This window comes from Neovison vison, chromosome 12, assembly GCF_020171115.1.
Source record: "Neovison vison isolate M4711 chromosome 12, ASM_NN_V1, whole genome shotgun sequence".
NCBI classification, from domain to species: Eukaryota; Metazoa; Chordata; class Mammalia; order Carnivora; family Mustelidae; genus Neogale; species Neogale vison.
This window is the reverse complement of record NC_058102.1, coordinates 60,966,288-60,985,257: the sequence shown is the minus strand read 5'-3', so window position 1 is coordinate 60,985,257 and position 18,970 is coordinate 60,966,288. Positions and strand designations below refer to the sequence as shown.

At 36.8% G+C, this 18,970-nt stretch overlaps 1 protein-coding gene across 1 annotated transcript in view; it reads right to left on the bottom strand.

Moving 5' to 3' along the window:
* Nucleotides 1-17,627, bottom strand: part of LOC122890910 (60S ribosomal protein L21-like) — a 29,277-nt gene extending 11,650 nt beyond the window's left edge. Inside the window, exons 1-3 of the mRNA XM_044226355.1 lie at nt 17,131-17,627; nt 13,414-13,472; nt 4,586-4,769 (exon numbers count right to left, since the gene is read on the bottom strand). Coding sequence (XP_044082290.1) covers nt 4,586-4,769; nt 13,414-13,472; nt 17,131-17,607 — 720 coding nt within the window. The 5' untranslated portion in view covers nt 17,608-17,627. The remainder of the gene's footprint in view (nt 1-4,585; nt 4,770-13,413; nt 13,473-17,130) is intronic.
* Nucleotides 17,628-18,970: the final 1,343 nt, after the last annotated feature.

The following is an 18,970-nucleotide window of genomic DNA, read 5'->3' as shown; positions in this document are numbered from 1 at the left end:
AAATGTTTTTATCTCCCCAAAAGAATACCCCATCCCCATTACATAATCTATCTCCATCTCCCCTCCACCCATTTTTTTAGAAAATTGTGGTAAAAAATACTACATACAACTAACATAAAATCTACATCTTAACTATTTTCAGGGTACTGATCAGTAGTGTTAACTGTGCTCACATTGTTCAACACAGCTTTAGAAGTTTTTCATCTTGTAACCCTAAAACTCAGTACCCATTGAACAACAACTCCCCATCTCCCCCTTCGCCAACTCTTGGCAACCACCATTCTACTTTCTGTTTCTAGAAGTCTGACTAGTTTTGATACATTGTGTAAGTGAAATAATACAGTATCTATTTTGGGGGGATAGCTTATTACACTTTGCATAATATCCTCCAGGTGCATCCATGTTGAAGCATCTGGCAGGATTTTCTTCTTTTTTAAGAATCTGAATAATATTCTATTGCACATATTTACCATATTTTCTTTATCCATTCATCTTCCAGTGGACATCCAAGTTGCCACCAGCTCTTGGCTCTTGTGACTGATTAATGCTACTATGAACATGGGTGCCCTTAGAACCACTTTTGACTTTTAATTTTATCTGCAGTGTTTCATTATTCTTCTCCTAAGACACACCTGCATACTGTTTTTCCTGATTCTTAGTATATTTTTCTACCTCCTAGATTTTGCCTATAATAATAATAAACATTTAAATTAATCAGTATCAGTCTGATTTCATTAGATGATATTATGAAGTATCAGATTTTTGTGGCAGATTACCCTTGTATAACAGTTACGATTATTTCAGTAGCAAGGTTTTGAAAAATGTAGTTCAAAGCCTCTGTCTATGACCCTCTATTTTTGTACCCATGCCAGGATTTTATTGTATCATAAATATCATATTGCTGATTATTTTTTAACTTACCACTTATTGTATCTAGGATCCAAGCCTATCAAAGCTTTCCAACTTATTCTTCCCTTATTTGATAGTCTTTTCCTTATTTACTAATGAGTTATTTTTCACTCTTGTAGCTTTGGTGACTTCATTCCATTAAATTACTTGTTTTCCAGTTTAAGATGGCAACAGAAAACTAGAGAAAATGAAATGTGCTGGTCTTCTCCAGCTTGATCTGGATTTACACACGTGCATACTGGTACAGAGAGTGAAATACATATGGCCATTGAGCAAGATATAACTGTAATTAGAGATAATATTAATCAGATGTTCTATAATCTTGGGTAAATGCACATAATTAAATACCTATAAAACAGTTATTCTGCATATGCATGTGTATGCATGATTCTTTATTTAAACGGAACATTTTTTTTAAAGATCTTATTTATTTACTTGACCTAGAGATCACAAGTAGGCAGAGAGGCAGGCAAAGAGAGAGGGGGAAGCAGGCTCCTGGTTGAGCAGGGAGCCCGATGCGGGGCTCGATCCCAGGACCCTGAGATCATGACCTGAGCCGAAGGCAGAGGCTTTAACCCACTGAGCCACCCAGGTGCCCCAAGAACTGAACATTTTTAAAAAAGATTTTATTTATTTATTTGAGAGAGAACGAGCGGTGGGGAGGGGCAGAGGGAGAGAGAGCAAGAGCAGCAGACCCCTGCTGAGCAGCAAGACCAACACAGGGCTCCATCCCAGGATCCGGAGATCATGATCTGAGCAGAAGGCAGGCACTTAACCGACTGAGCCACCTAGGCACCCTTGAACTGACCTTTTTCTATAACACTTAGATTATTCAAAATTTTTCTATTTTTCAACTTCACTAATTCAAAATATAGGTCAGAATTAGAAATACAATGAAGAAATCATATGTGTGTGTGTGTGTGTGTATCTCAACAATTCATTAATAGAAAGTGTGCCCTCCCATTTACACCTATTCTTTAGATGAACTCAATGTTGCTGGGTAGCTGTCATTAATTTGAACAGATACACTGAAGAGAAACCCAAACAGTAAGAGTTGGAAACTATCCAGGAAGAAACTTTTTCTGTGTTACTGACACAAGTAGAATGAAAATATAATTAATTTTAGAAAAAAACCCCACTAGTTGTACCAAGGAAACCACCACTGTGTTCTAAAACACTTTTAGTTTGTTCACGTTTTAAAACCTATTCAGGCTTCCCAATTTCTATAAATCAGAATCAGGCTGCAAAATCTGAGCGATACCTTGTCCTGGTATGGCTAAGAAGAGAGAAGACGACAAAGAGCTCATGAGCCACAAGAGCTGGGGTCTCTGCGAATTTCTACCAGAGGGTGTACTCAGGTGTAATTAAGCAACTTTCCTCAGAGATCCCAGTGATCAGAGGCCCAATTACTCCATGCTGGAATAGAAGACAACTGGTCTTTTCAGGATATTGGCCATAGGATCTGCTTCTGAATGTGATGGAGAACCCATACATCATCAAGGGACTTTAGACTGTGAGCTACAGAGGACTTCAGGTGTTCCCCTGAGAAAGGAGTCTCAGCTTGTTCCATGCGTAGGAAGGAACATATGGATGGACACTTGATTACTGACAGTCTTTGCAGGGAATGCTAGTAGCTATCCATAATATAGATATATTTCTTCACAAGCACATAGCTAGCCTGTACTTCCCAGTTTCTCCTCCACAGGTAGTTGTGGCTATGGGGACTGAGCTCTGGCTCATTTCTAGTGGAAATGCTGGACTACTCCCAGATCTGATGTGTGCTCCCTTTTCCAGTCGACTGAAATGGTGATGCCCAGGGATTCTTGGAAGTCCCTCACTCAAGAGGAAAAGAGGGCATTGGCTTGGATTCCTAAAGAACTATGTAGAGTCACTGCCCTGAAGCATTACTTATGAAATAAAACAAATCACTTGGTCTTGAAATAAAAAAAAAAAATTCTTTAAATAAACCACCTGTAATTTTTCAGTCCATTTAATTTTGTAACATACTGAAAGCTTATTGTCCTATTTTGCTGGCAAAAAATGGGGCTTGTGCCTCTGTTACAATACCATGATCGTGGGATTAAAATCAATGTTAAATATGATCACTGCTTTCTAAATCATCCTGGATTATTTGTCTGAAAACAAAAAATGCCCAAATTTTGCTTCTTCTCTGGTCCCATTAAAATGTGAAAAGTGATTCATTTCCCAAAGTAGTAGCTGCATAAGAATTTGAAGAACTTGGAAAACGAGCTTTTTTCTAGAGTCTGAAGCTCAACAGGGATAGAGCACATTTCAATATTTCTAATTAAACTGACAGAATAGATGATGATAACATCTGGGGTTTCTTTTGGTAATAAAACCTATTGATGTTGCTGACCTGAATGTTTCTTATCTGTAAAAGACAACAAATGAAGATAAGCCGAGTTTAAAAAGTGGAAAATGGGAATAAAGTCACCACTAAATAACTAATTCTTTAATTTCAACATGAAGTCTCTCCTAGAAAATGCTTCTTAGGAAAACTTTATTTAATAAACATTAGATCAATTAGTCTATATAAGTTTTTCACAGCATTTAAGAGATACTCGAATATAAAGATACCCGGGTGGCTCAGTTGGTTGAGCATCTGCCTTTGGCTCAGGTCATGATCCTAGAGTCCTGGGATCAAGTCCCATACCGGGCTCCTCACTCCATGGGGAAGCTGCTTTTCCCTCTGCCTGCTGCTCCCTCTGCTTGTGTGCTCTTACTCTCTCTCTCTGACAAATAAATAAAATCTCTTTAAAAAGAGAGAGAGAGATTTGAATATAGATATGAAAGCTGTTAGAAAAATCTCTTCATCTCTCAAAAATATATCAGGTTAAAATGTACTCTTCCTAGTAGAATCCAACTTTGAATCACAAGTCCATTTGCATCCACTAGAACAATTTTAAATTTTGTTTTTATTGTGTTTGTAAAAATAAAAATAAAAGCATACTGGAATGGATAGCTAGGAAGTACACTGTTAACTTAATATGCACTAAGAACTAAGAAGTCCCCTTGTGGCTATCTCTTAACATTTGACCAACAAAACAAAACAAAACAAAAACCACACACTAAAAGAAGTAAATCTGGCTATATATATATATATATATATATATATATATATATATCTCCAACCTGGTTTGCAATATTTGAAATTACAGGAGATTTTTGCAATATAGAAAAAAATGTTTCTTTAAAGACAGTCTTATTTCTTTTCTTTCTTTCTTCTTTCTTTTTTTTTCTTTTCTCTCTCTTTTTTTTTTTTTCTTTTTTTGGCAGTCTTATTTCTAAGTAGAGGTTTGACGCTGTAATCATCAACTTCTGTAGTTTGGCTATAAGATGGAGGCAATGTCAACAGATGCATCTCCAGAAAACACAAACACACCAAGAGCTGGTCCTTTTAAGCAGCCCGGAGTAAATTAAGCATGAACAACATAATGCTACTTAACTTGTAATTGTGACAAGCAGAACCAAAAATTATATTCAGGCTGGGCAAGCAGCACATGTTCTTCCTTCTCTGTAATTAGGCTGTTTATTTTCTCACTTTAATAGTCTTTTTTAGGGGGAGTATTCCATCTAGTATTTGTATTCTTTTTGTTTCAATAAGGTCTGCATTGGGTTTTCCAAAGTATACGATTTGGACATAATATTATCTTACCTTTTGACCTTCTGGGCACACTGTTTCAAGAAAGAAGAGCGGTAGGAGCAATTCAGGCAAATGTGAGTGCGGGTGTCTGCCACTAGGGGGCGAGCAAACACAGTCCTGTGACAGCTGGCCCTGACAGGAAGGAACTGAGGTGGTTGGAGAATCCACTTTCTGAGGACCTTGGGGCTTGCCATTTCTACATATGTTATATGCAGTTACGTAATTCTTACAAAAGCTTTGAAAGTAGAATTTCCTTATTTAAGGATAAATAGCCGTTCTGATGCTTCCAAATGCTGTGATTGGCCCTGGGGACAACAGCGCTAGAAAGGCTGCGTTTCAACTTGGCTTCTGTCAGTTCTTCCTCAAGGGGGTTCCTGTATTGCTTGAGAGCCATAGGGAGCAATTGAGAAAAATTGCAATGACACTCGGAAGAAAGACTGTCCGCTGCTTTCTGACTCTCCCACAACACACACACACACACACACACACACACAGACACACACACCAAAGATTCTCAAGGTGAGACCCGCCAAAAATGGGAGCAAGGGCACACAGCTGTAAGCCTGGCTGGCCAGAGCCCTTCTCCTAGGGTACCTCCTGCTCAAGGCCCTGGGATCCCTAGAAGTCAGAGGTGGAGAGGAGCAGGAGTGCAGACAAAGACACAATCGTGACAAATGTAGAGCATATTTTTTTTCTAATTGAGAATCTAGATACATGTAACTTCTATTACACCTCCACATTTTTTTTTTCTGTGTTTGTTATATTATTGTCTGTAATTTTCTTTAATAAAAGTTTTCCATGTGTAGTTTCAGGCTGTATAAGATGGAATCTTTTCCTAGATTTTTGGGTGGGATTCAATTTTAAGTGAGGTCATCCACCAAATAGTATTATCACCTACTAACAAGGCTTAAATGGATAGAGGTCACTTTGATAAGGAAATGTCCTGAAACATTTTGTATTAACATACCAAAGAGTTTTTCTTTTAGTTAGTTTTTTTAAAGATTTTATTTATTTATTCACGAGAGTCAGAGAGAGAGAAAGAGAGCGAGCGCAGCAGAGGCAGAGGCAGAGAGAGAAGCATCTTAGTTTTAATGAATGGAGAATATAAGGATGTATCTGACACCTTACAATTGAGATATGATGACTGCCTGAATAGCTAATTTACTTTTCCCGTATTGTATCATGCTGGGCTACAAAGACTTTTCGAACTATTGATTTTAACCAAAATTACTTTTATTATGCATAAATTACAGAAAACCCTAATATGAGTGTCCTTCTTTGGAGTTCAAAAAGCAGATCGATACTTAGCTCAGCTACCCAGAAGTTCAGAGAAACATATATACATACATTTAATTCTGATCTCTTGTTTTTATATATTGAAAATAGGACATCTGCTTTCAGGGAATACATATGTGACATCACTATTATAGAGCATTATAGAGACAAAGTTTTAAAAAATGTATATAGCATTTACAATACAATACTCCTAACTTGTGTAAGAAAAAAGTTTAACTAAATACAGAAAGTAAAGAATATTTTGCTATTTTCTTGTCTCTCTAGACACCTGGAATGTGCATATCAAATTTTGTTACAAAAATGTTACTTTAGTGAAAAATTCCTCCACAAGAAGGACACACACACACACACACACACATTTTAAAGAGCATAAAACAAACAAAAAAAAGGTAAGCATGAGCCAATTTCAGTCTCTCTTATTTCAAGCAATATTTAATGCAAAAATAATTTCAGTATGGTAAGATATTGTGAGCAATGTCTGTTATTCACTGTATAGGATTCAGTCACAAAGTGTCAGTTCTTTTTTTTTTTTTTTTAAGATTTCATTTATGTATTTGACAGACAGAGATCACAAGCAGGCAGAGAGAGAGAGGAGGAAGCAGGCTTTCTGCTGAGCAGAGAGCCTGATGCAGGGCTCTATCCCAGGACCCTGGGATCATGACCTGAGCCGAAGGCAGAGGCTTTAACTCACTGAGCCAACCAGGCACCCCCATAGTGTCAGTTCTATATCCTTTATTTGCTGTTATATAATAGCCCCAACACTTAAAAACAGTGTAATCTTTAAAAAAAAAAAAAAGGGTTTAAAGCAACTTCATTTTGGAGAATTATTGCTGTTGTGATAATCACATCCTCATGGTCGAAGCCCCGTTTGAATGCCGTGAGATATCTGCAGCATGAAAGGTAAATAAGCTTGCTCAGCATGGGTTCTACTCCCTTGTGGTCTTCCTTATGTACTACCTTGTAGCAGGCGTTCTGGGTGTAGTTCAGGTTGTACTGATCACGTGTGATGAGGTAAGTCTTAAATTCGGAGCTAATCTAAGTGGAGAGAAGGGCCCCACCATGAACAGGGCTGCTGCAGCAGAGCCTGGAACCTCTTCATGCTTGCATCACAGCAGGCGCTACGTTCCCCAAACCAAGAGGTGAAGTGGTCGTTCTGGGATCTCCAGATTCCAGCTCCCATTTTGTGATCACGAAGTCATAACTGAGGGAAGCAGTGTCCGTCTTTCATTTCCTGATTTTTGTCATAGGCCGTTTAGTGGTCATTTCTATGGTGTGATTCTTGAATTATTCAAGGGTGCCCAAACACTGATCTGGTAGCACTGTATTCCTTTTAATAACTTTTTGCATGAAATAGCTAGAGTACTCTCTGTTAGCTATAACTGGACCCCGACTGACACTGTTTTCACAAAAATGACCCAGTGATAAAATGAGAAAAACCTAAGAATTTCTGAAGACTTTTCAAAAATTATATATTAGAAGAGTATGAGAGAGAGAGATTGATTCCCAATATACTGTATCTGGACTAGAGTAGAACAAAAGAATAGATCTGAGACTACTCAAAGGCAAGGCTAATTAAGCTTTGGTGGCCTATTTTCAATCACTCCAGAAAGGCAAATGCTCTGCCCACTTCCTATGTTTTAAAACATGTTATGAAAAAAACCTCTATGATTTTCTTCTCTACAAAAGAAGGAGACTATTGTTCTAAACAATAGTTCTCTGTGGGGGTATTTTGGTTGTATATTGGTTTGTTTGTTTGTTTTTAATGTTTGTAGGAGTGCCTGGGTGGCTCAGATGGTTAAGCTCTGACTCTTGATTTTGGTTCTGGTCATGATCTCAGGGTTGTAGGATCAAGCCCCACATGGGGTTGTGCCCTGTGCATGGAACCTGCTTGGGGTTGTCTCTTTCCCTCTGCCTCCTCCCCCCAACCCTCTCTGAAAAACAAAAACAAATATTTGCTAAAGTATGACTTTAAAGTTAAATATTCTTCATCTGAACAGTGTTGATTTGCAAATCCTCTCAGGTGGTCTGATGCTCTGAAATTAAATGCAAAAAGTTGTGTATGTAAATATGGAAAGATTTCAAGTGAGTGATCTATGTAGGTGATCTCCAGATTTTCAAAAGGTTCCATCATCCAAAGCCAAGAAACAAAAGGAATCCTATGGGCCATACATGAAAATCATTCCTTTTACATTATAGTTACACTCCTATATACATGAAAAAATTCCTATGTTCATGTGATACTGATTTCAATTTTTGTAACTTTGCATAAAGAGTTCAGGATAGTTCTTTGTTTATCAGTACCATATTTGAAATAAAGAAAAAAAAGTCATTGGTTTATTCAAATGAAAGTTTGTCTTAATATTAGGGTAACTTAAAGAATTATTTTCTATGATCTACAATAAAAAATTATAATCATTTTTATTAATTGTCCAAATAAAACAGTCACTATACGATTGTATAACATGGGTGAATCTCTTTATATTGAGTACATGTTATGGGATTCCATTTAGGTAAGGCCCAAAAGGAGGGGGGAAAAAAAAAACAAACTAAACTATAATGTTTCTTTTGGAATGAAGAGAGTTGTTCAAGGGATTCGAGGGGGGCGGTGGGTGTTCCCTGGCATCAATAATGCCCTATATGTTTACCTACTTGTTATTTATGTGGCTGTGTTCTCTTGATGATGATTAATTTCACTGGGAACTAATGATATATACATTCTTTGTGTTTTACTTCAATGCAAAGTAGTTTGCAAATTCCTAAATAAGAAGTTCATTTCCTGTCTAAGAGCTCCAAAAATTTCACCAAACACTATGTTTGTACTAACTACCTGGTCAAGTTCTATGGCTTCCCTGAGCTTTCACCGTGTTTTCCCTTCTGCCTTAAACTGCTCTAATATTCTGGTAGGCATTGTCATTGACCTTTAATCACTTTTGAGGTCACACCCAGTATTCTAAGGTAAGAGGTCCCTTAATATAGTTCCTCTGGACATTAACTTAAGGAAGCCTGTGGGCTTGCTTGTGAACCATGTGGAAAGTAAGAGGTAACCATGTTCTCATTTGATCTTTCATTTATTTGATCTTTTATTTACTGTATTTGTCATTTGATCTTTCATTTATTCAGTATCATCCTCTTTCTTTCTAAGACTCCAAAAAATTCTATGAGGTAGATGTTATACTTTTCTCCTTAGTATTTTATTGTCATAAATCCTAGAGACAGGAAGAGACCTACCTAAGAAATTTTAGTCTGACATCTTCTACACCCTTAAAGATTGAGTACGCAAAATTAGAATTTCAGATGCTTCTTCTTTCTAGAGATCCATACGTACATTTGATAAAAGCTGCTGCATGGTAAAATGATATATATTCTTAGAATGATAACAGGTTTAAAAAGCTAAATTCCTATGTTGAAAAATAGTACTTAGATTACACATCCTTTTTGCAGGCATTAATGACTTTCTTACAAATCTTTTAAATTAATGTTACATACAAACAACTATTATTTCAAAACAGGATTGAAAGAAATACACCTATCTAGGTACAATAAGACCTCTTTTGTTTGTTTAGTTTAAGATTTTATATATATATATATATATATATATATATATATATATATACATATATATTTTTTGATGGTCTATATTTGAGAGAGAGAGAGAGAGACAGAGCATGCACGAGAGAGCGCACAAGCAGTGGGGAGGGGCCAAAGGAGAAGAAGAAGCAGACTCCTCACTGAGCAGGGAGCCCCCTGCAGGGCTCAATCCCAGGACCCTGAGATTAGGACCTGAGCGGAAGACAGACACTTAACCGACTGAGCCACCCAGGCGCCTATAAGACCCCTTTTAAATACATACCTAGAAATAATCATAAAATCTTCAACTACAGCTTAACCTACTATTAGGGTTTTTTTTTTTCTAAGATGATAGTAATATAATTGAAACTGTATTTGAATACAGAGAATCTTATCTGTAGGAACTACCAATATAATTATACCAAAATCTTGTCAAGTAAGTGCTCTCCCTTTATCTTCTACCCATTGCAACCACACTAGCTACTCTTTTTACATTATCAACGGGTGAATGACATGAGCTAATTTGCTTTTCCTATCATTACTAATCAGAATAATTAGCAATCCCAAGTAAACTCTAAGGCACATCATTCCTTTTTATGAAAATGTGATTTTGAATTCAAGTTAATTTGGGAAACCCTGCAACCCATAGCTGACTTTTGAATACTTGGAAGTCACACTGATGCATTAAAAGTTCCAAGAAGTTTTTCAGAAATAACACTTAATTGACTTTCATCAAGCATCTTAAAAATGTATCTGCCATAGAAATCTTGTTTCGTGTAACATTAATATCCTACTTATGGGCTCTGCAGAATACACTTGGAATAATTAATAGAGATCACTAAAAGATCACTACTCACTTCTGCTATTTCCCCAACACTGTATCGTGGGTGCAAGGTTCAGACTTCACGCCGTTGTCTATACCCTCATGTGGCTTTCTTGATCTTGTTTTTTCTTTCACTTTAAGGCAAAGAAGAAAGTCCCACCTTTTATAGGATGTGGGCAAGTCTTGCATAAATATTCCCCCTGCACCATAATATCCAGTTTCTCTGATAACTCATATTTATGATGTTGAAATAAGAGTTCCTTCTTATTAATTTTACAACGTAGACAAATACATACCCTAGAAGTTTTTCTAGTTTTCTCTTCCATTGATATTTTGATGGGAATTCCTCCTTCCTCCAGGTACACACCTAAGCTTTCCATTGTATATTTATGTATGAACATTATAGAACTAAGGTATTCTTTTTGAAATATTTACACTTTTATTTACATTTCTTCTAGTGGTGAATAGAAAAATGATAGAATATGTGGGCAACTATTCAACTACTCACCAGTCAGAAAGAGCAGAAGGCAATAGAATTAGGGAGAAAAATATAAGCTATTCAAAGTACTCTAAATAAAACAATGACCTTCCCTGCCCAATTGTGATTAATTAATCACAATTAATGTGAGTAATATTCACATTATTTTGTATGTTCATGTAACAATCATGCGAATGGCACTGCCTAGACTTGCCAGTGTGTTGGAAAGATTCATAATCTTTCAAAGCTAATATTATACTAAGTATAATCATAATAATTTACAGGAAATAGTCATAATCTTTTGGGATAGTGTCAAAGAAGAATTTCATAGAGCGGAGTGGTTAAGACTATGTACCCAAATCTTGGTTCTGAGAGTTATTGGTTGGTAGACCCGCTCTCTCTGCTTTACTTTTCTGATCTGAAAATGATAATAGTAAGAGTATTTAAATAATTTAATGCTAAGAAAAGAACTTGATCTAGTGCATATTACTTTTATTAGTTCCAAATACTTTCTGTAGTTACAGATGCTTAGTACATATTTGGAATTGTAAGATGACTCGAAAGCCAATATTTATTCACTAGAACAACAAATACAAGGTGCTTACAGTGTGTTGTGTAAAGTTCTGAGAATTTATTTTTTTTATTTTTTTAAAGAATTTTATTTGCTTGTTTGACAGAAAGATCTCAAGTAGGCAGAGAGGCCGGCAGAGGGAGAGGGGGAAGCAGACTCCCTGCTGAGCAGAGAGCCCGATGCAGGGCTTGATCCCAGGTCCCTGGTATCATGACCTGAGCCAAAGGCAGAGGCTTTAACCCACTGAGCCACCCAGGCACCCCAAGTTGTGAGAATTTGAAACACCACTCTGATCATGGTGCCAACGTTTCTGCTCACAGACAGTTCACACACTAGTTGGGAGTAGTTAGACAATAAATAATAAAGGGATGACAGAGTTAAGACCCATATGACAAAATAGTGTCCACCATCTGAAAATGTGAGAAAACAACAACTTTAAAAATATCTGATATCATAATGGAAAGATAGAAAAAGAGAGTATGTGGGCAAGTATTTAACTGCTTCTAGTCAGAGAAAGCAGAAAACAATTAACGGGTGTATTCGAGAATCAGGAAGTCCATTGGAGCTGGGCACTAATGTGCTTAATGAAATGACATCATTAGTGAATAGAACAGACATGATTCTACCTGTGTGGATGTCATCAACTGCTGTAATATTAGCACTTTAATTTTAGGGACTTTCATTTGCTTGAAAGAATCTCCAATGAAGCTAATGCATTGGCCTGTGGAGTATTAAATGAAAGGGTTAAAATATGGTCTGGAAAGGGAAAATTAATACAGGGAATGCTTGTGACATTTAATTTCTTCAAATGTGTTTTCTCATCTCCAAGATGGGGATAGTCACAATTGTCCTGCTTACCTCTCAGGGTTATTGGGAGGATTGAATCTAATGGTATATCAAGAACATTTCACAAAATAGAAAATGGTAAGCCATTGGAAGTTATTGTTACAAATGCCTCATTTTTTTCTATAAGGTAGTTTTACTACCTCATCTCTTTCTAGTCTATTACTATGTCATTGAGGCCTATTCCATTACACTTTTTAAAATTAAAAGCAATCCCTCGCAGTGTCCTTCTACCTTACATGATTTTTCTATTTTTTCCATAGCGTTTATACACATTACCTTTAACAGAACACAGTGAAGGTAGAATATTATCCTCTATATCTAGAACAGGAGTGGCAAGAAGCCAGTAGTCAATAAATATTCGTTGTAAGAATGAATCATCATTAACTTCATTGTAAGATTCTTCTTCTTCTTCTTCTTCTTCTTCTTCTTCTTCTTCTTCTTCTTCTTTTTGCATCGTTTGTTAACATATGTTAAAAGAGACAAGACAGAGTTATTCTCAAGGTCAAAAGCAGACAAGGCAGAGAGGAAAGAGAAATGGCCCAGAGAACACTCTTCCCTTGATTCTCTTTACAGGCTATCAGAGCACTTTGCTAGATCTCCTCTCTCTGTCAATTACACATAATTGTAACTTTTTACCCTACTTTACCAACCCTTAAGAGGATGCAGCTGATAGGGAGTATGAAAAGGCTTTGAAATTCCCCAGCTTATACAAATATAAGGACTACTGCCATAAGTAAAGATAACTAAGCTAAAATAAAAAGTAGATGAGCAGGAGTCCCTGTCTTTAGTAATTCTCCACTTAACCTAGTTAGCCTCAGCACAATTTCACTTCATATGTTGCTTAAGAGAAAAACAAAACTACTTCCTAATTGAAATGTGATCTTATTTTAAAAGTTGTTTATCATATATTGTATTTCAACCCTAATGATTGGATTTTATTCCTTTAATCAAGATAGTATATTAAAAGAATGAGTAGGTGTTTTTTTTTTAATGCTAAGCAAATTATACCAGAAACTAGTTTGTAATTTGTGATTGTGCATGATTCTGATAGTGAAGAAATTTCATTACAGGTAGAATGCATGTGCATTTGCATGTCTGGATGCAGGTAAATAAATAGTAAACCTCATTGATAACAGAGGCCATTATAATTTGAATAAGTTATATTCTCTCTAGGAGAGATAAAGGGTAATGAAAGACAATTCGGAGCGAGTTTGTTATTACTTCATCAAATACCTCAGCCTCAAGCTGATAAAACTCACTTGTATGGTTCCCTTGAGACTTTAACGACAACGGTGCTGCCAACCATTTGTAGCGATTTCTAAAATCATTAATATCACCATTAAATGAGTTTGTGATGTAGTGGAACACAGGGTAAAGCCAGAGGTGAAACTACTACATACACTTCCATAAAACCATAAGAAGTGAGTTATGAGGGATGATAAAATGAATTGTATTCAGCCTGGACAGATGCAATGAGAAGATAATTTCCCAATGAAACTAACAATGGGCCTTAATGGCATATTAGTTATGTTACTTATAAAAACTCAGACTTACTTAGGAACTTAATTTGCTTAAATCTTATTAGCCCAATTTTGAAGTAAGTACTTTTGCAAACACTAATTATGTTGACCGTTTATAGATTATGCTGATATTTATTCTTTATTCTTTAATCTATCAATTCATTGTGTATAATCTTTCCTGACTAGAGATCCATATAGAGTTATTTCGGAAATAGATGACCGATTGCAAATATGACAGAAGGGGTCATTTTGCATTTTGTTTTGTTTATTTTAATGTAGAGGCTGGTTAATAAGTGGCTGGTTAATGTAGTGGCTGGTTAATAAGAGGTTTCATTAATACAGCACTCATTTGGGTATGACATAAAATGTACCATTTTTAGACAAATTATAACTTTAAATTAATAAATGTCTAACCAATAATTTTAAATTAATTAATTAATAATAAATTATTAAATATTTTAAATTAATAAATTAAGTGACAAAACATCCTACTTTTAAGCAGATATCTAAGATCAGACATACTAGCTTGAATCTAACATCCAGATATCACTTTGAAAGTTGTTCTTACTTTAAATTTCCAACTACTATTCAGTAATTTTCGAACCTTACTTACTTGGTACTTACTGTCATGATAGCTTTTAGCTCTTAATTTCCTCCGTGCTATTACCTGTGACTGTAATTCAATAGAGCACATCACCTTGCAGTGAGGATTTTTAGGTGAGGAGCAGAATACCAAGTTTCTGAAATATATGAGGGTTGTTGAAAGAAAAATTCAGAAGGATATCTGTAAGATAAAATACTGTTCCAGAAGATGAATTTTTATTGGCATAATTTATTTCATTGAAAAAATTCAGTCACATTTGACAATAAATAGAACTGTTTACCTTCTTACATATGACTACATAAAATAAAAGAGAATATTCTGGCTATCTTATAAAGCATAAAGACCTGATCACATAGCAACCAACACTTATTTTGTCATTTCATTTTGAAATTTTACTTTTCTGTTGCTCTCATTGTGTATGAAAAAAAAAAATGAAATGGGGGCGCCTGGGTGGCTCAGTGGGTTAAAGCCTCTGCCTTCGACTTAGGTCATGATCTCGGGGTCAGAGGATCGAGTCCTGCATCGGGCTCTCTGCTCAGTGGGGAGCCTGCTTCCTACTCTCTCTCTCTCTCTGCCTGCCTCCTTGCCTGCTTGTGATTTCTGTCTGTTAAATAAACAAAATCTTAAAAAAAAATTACTAAAAAAAATAAGAAATAATAGCGGCTCTAGCAAAACCCTTGGCCTTTGCTTCGACTGCTCGCGGATTTCTCTGCCTGTGAATTCACAAGCTCATCTGTTAAGTCTGGCACTTGATAGTTTACTTTTTTGGGTAAAATTTTTTTAAAGACTTATTTATTTACTTATTCATTTATTCAGAACATGTCAGAAGAACAGAGGGAGAGGGAGAGAATCTCCAGCAGACTCCTTGCTGAGTGGAGAGCCTGACAGGGGCCTGGATCTCAGGACACTGAGATCATGACCCTGATTCATGAGGGGAGGTCATGACCTGAGCTGAAGTCAAGAGTTGGAGGCTTCATCGACTGAGCCACACAGGCACCCCATTTATTTGAGTGAAATTGAACCGCAGTGAGCAAGCACTCATTTATTTTGTCTTACCTCTGCCTGCTTCTTTCCTTGTCATTCTTCTAGCTTCTGTGGTCAGGAACAGCTTTGCAGTCATCTATTTGTCAGTTTTATTCACAGATGCTCTCTTCATTGTTCCCTGTCCCACCAGGGAGTCCTCGATTTTGTTATTTTGTTTCTACCTGTGTTTTAGTCGATTACCTATTGTATCATCAGCTCATTTATCTTGCTATCAATCTTTAGCCTCAATAATGAATTGTTTACCAGATTCCTGCTCAGATTTGCTGACTCTGACCCCTGACTCACAGGGCAGCTCACACCAGGACGCTATTGCAGAACTGGGCAGCCTGGCCCAGTGCCCCACATCTGTCCTGTCCAAACAGGCTCCTGATTATTCTGTGCTTCTTTCTAGGATCACTCTTCACAGTGATGATATTAACGTTGTCTAAGAAACTTTGCCAGTTACATTACAATTATTGCCACACACCTAATGATCCATTTTATGCTATTCCATCAAAGCACACATCCTAGAGTTTTCTCCATTTCTATGCCTTCACTTAGTTGCCTTTATTCTTCTGAATCACAGTATCTAATGGTTTCCTCCTTGTTTTTCTCCATCATTCAAACTTGATGGTTATTTTACTTCCTAAACACTTCTTGAAATTATTTCTTCTCTATGACCCTGTTTACCATCACTACCACTCAGGTCTGTATCATTTCTCACTTGGCTTGTTTTGGGGGCTCCGTACTAGTTTTTATGGCCTTAATCTCACTTCCTTGGATGTCATCTTCCAGCCAAGTGCCGGATTAGTCTTTCTAAATGGTTTATTGACCTTTTCAATATTTATAAACATCTTTCAAAGACTCCTTACTGTTTGCAATAAAAAAAAAAAATCAGGAGATAGTCTTAAATTACAATGACCTTAGAATTTACTGTCCACAGTGGGACACATATGAGTTAAGGGGAATGCTATTTCTAGTTGTGTCAGCACAACTGGCAAAAACCTGGTAGATGGAAATATGTGGTTGTCCAGGTTAAGATCCTTTCCATGGTCTGGTATCTGTGACTTCTGTTTCAATCTCAACTTTTCTGATCCCAATCTCAAAATTTAAGTTCTGTATCTGCCTTTACTAGTTTATAAAGCAACGTGGTCTTTCATGCTGTCCCATCTGTTTGGACCGCTCCCCTCCACTCATCCTCTGCTTGGTTCATGCCTAATTCTTCCTTAACACCGAATTTAGGAGTCACCTACTGTAGGAAGCTTTCCTTGACTCCCTTAGGGTATGGCTTCAAATAATAACATCTATTTGGGCTTATTATATTGCTGTTTAAATAATTTTCTCGTCTGTCTTCTCTGCTAAGCTTTGAGATCTCTATCTCCCAAAAGGAAGAGACTGTTTGTCATTTCTGCAAACTTAGAATAACACTTAGTAGTTGTAGCACTTATGGATTTGTATGTAATAATTATACAGGCATATTTTGTTTTATTGTGCTTTACTCTATTGTGCATCTCAGATATTGCATTTTTTGCATATTGAAGGTTTGTAACAACCCTGTGTGAAGTAAATCAACTGACACCATTTTTCCAACAGCCTTGGCTCACTTTGAGTCTCTGTGTTACATTTTTCAAAATTTTCATTATTATATTTGATTGGTTGTAATCTCATGATAAAACAAACAATGAGGAGTTGCTTCTTGTGGACAAGCAAAGAAAGTGGTGGCTTGTTGAGTTGAAATCTACTCCTGGTGAAGCTGCTGTGAAGATTGTTGAAAGGATTTTTTTTTTTTTACAGTTTTGAGGTCTTTTATTTTCTTTGTATGTATATGCTATAAATTCATAGGGAATGGGTTCCAGCAGTTTGGACTCCTTTTCATTGGTTCTCATGAAATGTGCTTGTCTGGGAGGAGCAGGGTGATGCTTTAGTTGAAACCAAGTACCTTTCTCTTTGGCTTCCTTCTTTTTCTGATCATCTTCCTTTACACGTTTCAGGAAGCTATCTCGGCTCTTTGAATGTTTAATAAGCTCAATGCGTACATTAATTCTCTTGGCAAGAATCTTGCCCTTAACTTGTTTGTTTACAACAATGCCAGCAGCATGCTGAGTAACACTGTAGACTCTTCTAGTTTTGCCATGGTAACATTTGTGGGGCATTCCCTTTTGAACAGTGCCCATTCCCTTAATGTCTACAATATCACCTTTCTTATAGATTCGCATGTATGTGGCCAAAGGAAGAACTCCATGTTTTCTAAAAGGCCTAGAGAACATGTAACAGATACCTCTCCTCTTTCCCTTTGTGTTGGTCATTTTGGCAAATTACTGGAAGGTGGCGGTTTTGGCTGAAAGGGCTGTTGAAAGGATTTTTGAAAGGGTTTAGAATAGTCCATAAACTGAGCTGATAAAACAGCAGCAGAGTTTGAGAGAATTGTCTCCCATTTCAAGAGTGTTCTACTGTGCATGAAATGTATAGCATCATCTGTACAGAGAATCCACTCATGAAAGGAAGAGTCAACTTCATTGCTGTCTTATTTGAAGAAATTGTCACAGACACCCTGGCCTTCAGCAACCACCACCCTGATCAGTAGCCATCAACACGGAGGAACAGCCTCCACCAGCAACAAGATTATGTCTTATTGCAAGTTCCGACGATGGTTAGTAATTTTTAGCAATAAAGTATTTCCCTTCTAATACATATTTTTTTGGACATAATGCTACTGAACTCTTACTAACTACGGTATAGTTTAGTGTAAACATAACTTCTCTGTGCAGGGGAAGAAAATTATTTGACTTGCTTATTTACAATATTCATTTTATTGTAGTAATCTGGAACTGAACAGGTGGTGTCTCCGAGGTATGCCTGCAGAGATATGAAAAGGATACCATACTTGAAATAAGGAAATTTATAGTCTATTGGAGAGACAGATAGATAAAAATGCAATATGTATTAACGGAGAGCATGTTCTAAAGCAATCAAGTAAGGTTTAAGAAAATAGGCAGAATCCAGGGGTGCCTGGGTGGCTCTGCCAGTTAAACATGTGCCTTCAGCTCACGTCCTGATCCCGGGGTTCTAGGACTGAGCCCCACATCTAGCTCCCTACTCAGCGGGGAGTCTGCTTCTCCCTCTTCCTCTGCTGCTCTCCTGCTCCTGCTTGTGTGCTCTCTCTCACTCCCTCTCAAACAAACGAATAATCTTTAAAAACGAAAATAGGTAGAATCTACTTTATCTTGAGGTGGAGCAGGAGTTTGATAGGTAGAATAAGTAGAGGAAGGCATCAGTGTATGTGTCCTCTAGTCAAGGGATGAAGAGAACCTCCACTTACTTGATCAAATCATTGGACTCAAGCCTGATCAGCAGTGGGGTTACATTATGTAAGTATTACTCTCTGTTGAATTTTTGAAGGTCATTGAATAATAATGCCCTCCCCACTCCCAAGAGCAATTTATTTCAAAAAACAATTTGTCAAAAATTTCAGTAGGAGGAATGATTGAATCACAAAAACTTGTGAATTTCAAATATACTACATTTCCTCTCTTGAGATCAAAGAGAAGAGTTGCAGGGAGTAGATACAAACGTTTTTCTATCTTTTAAAAAATATCTATCACAAGCATGTGTGCAAAGAGAAACACAAATACGCTCAGATTCTTGCATATTAAAACCAAAGTAACTGGA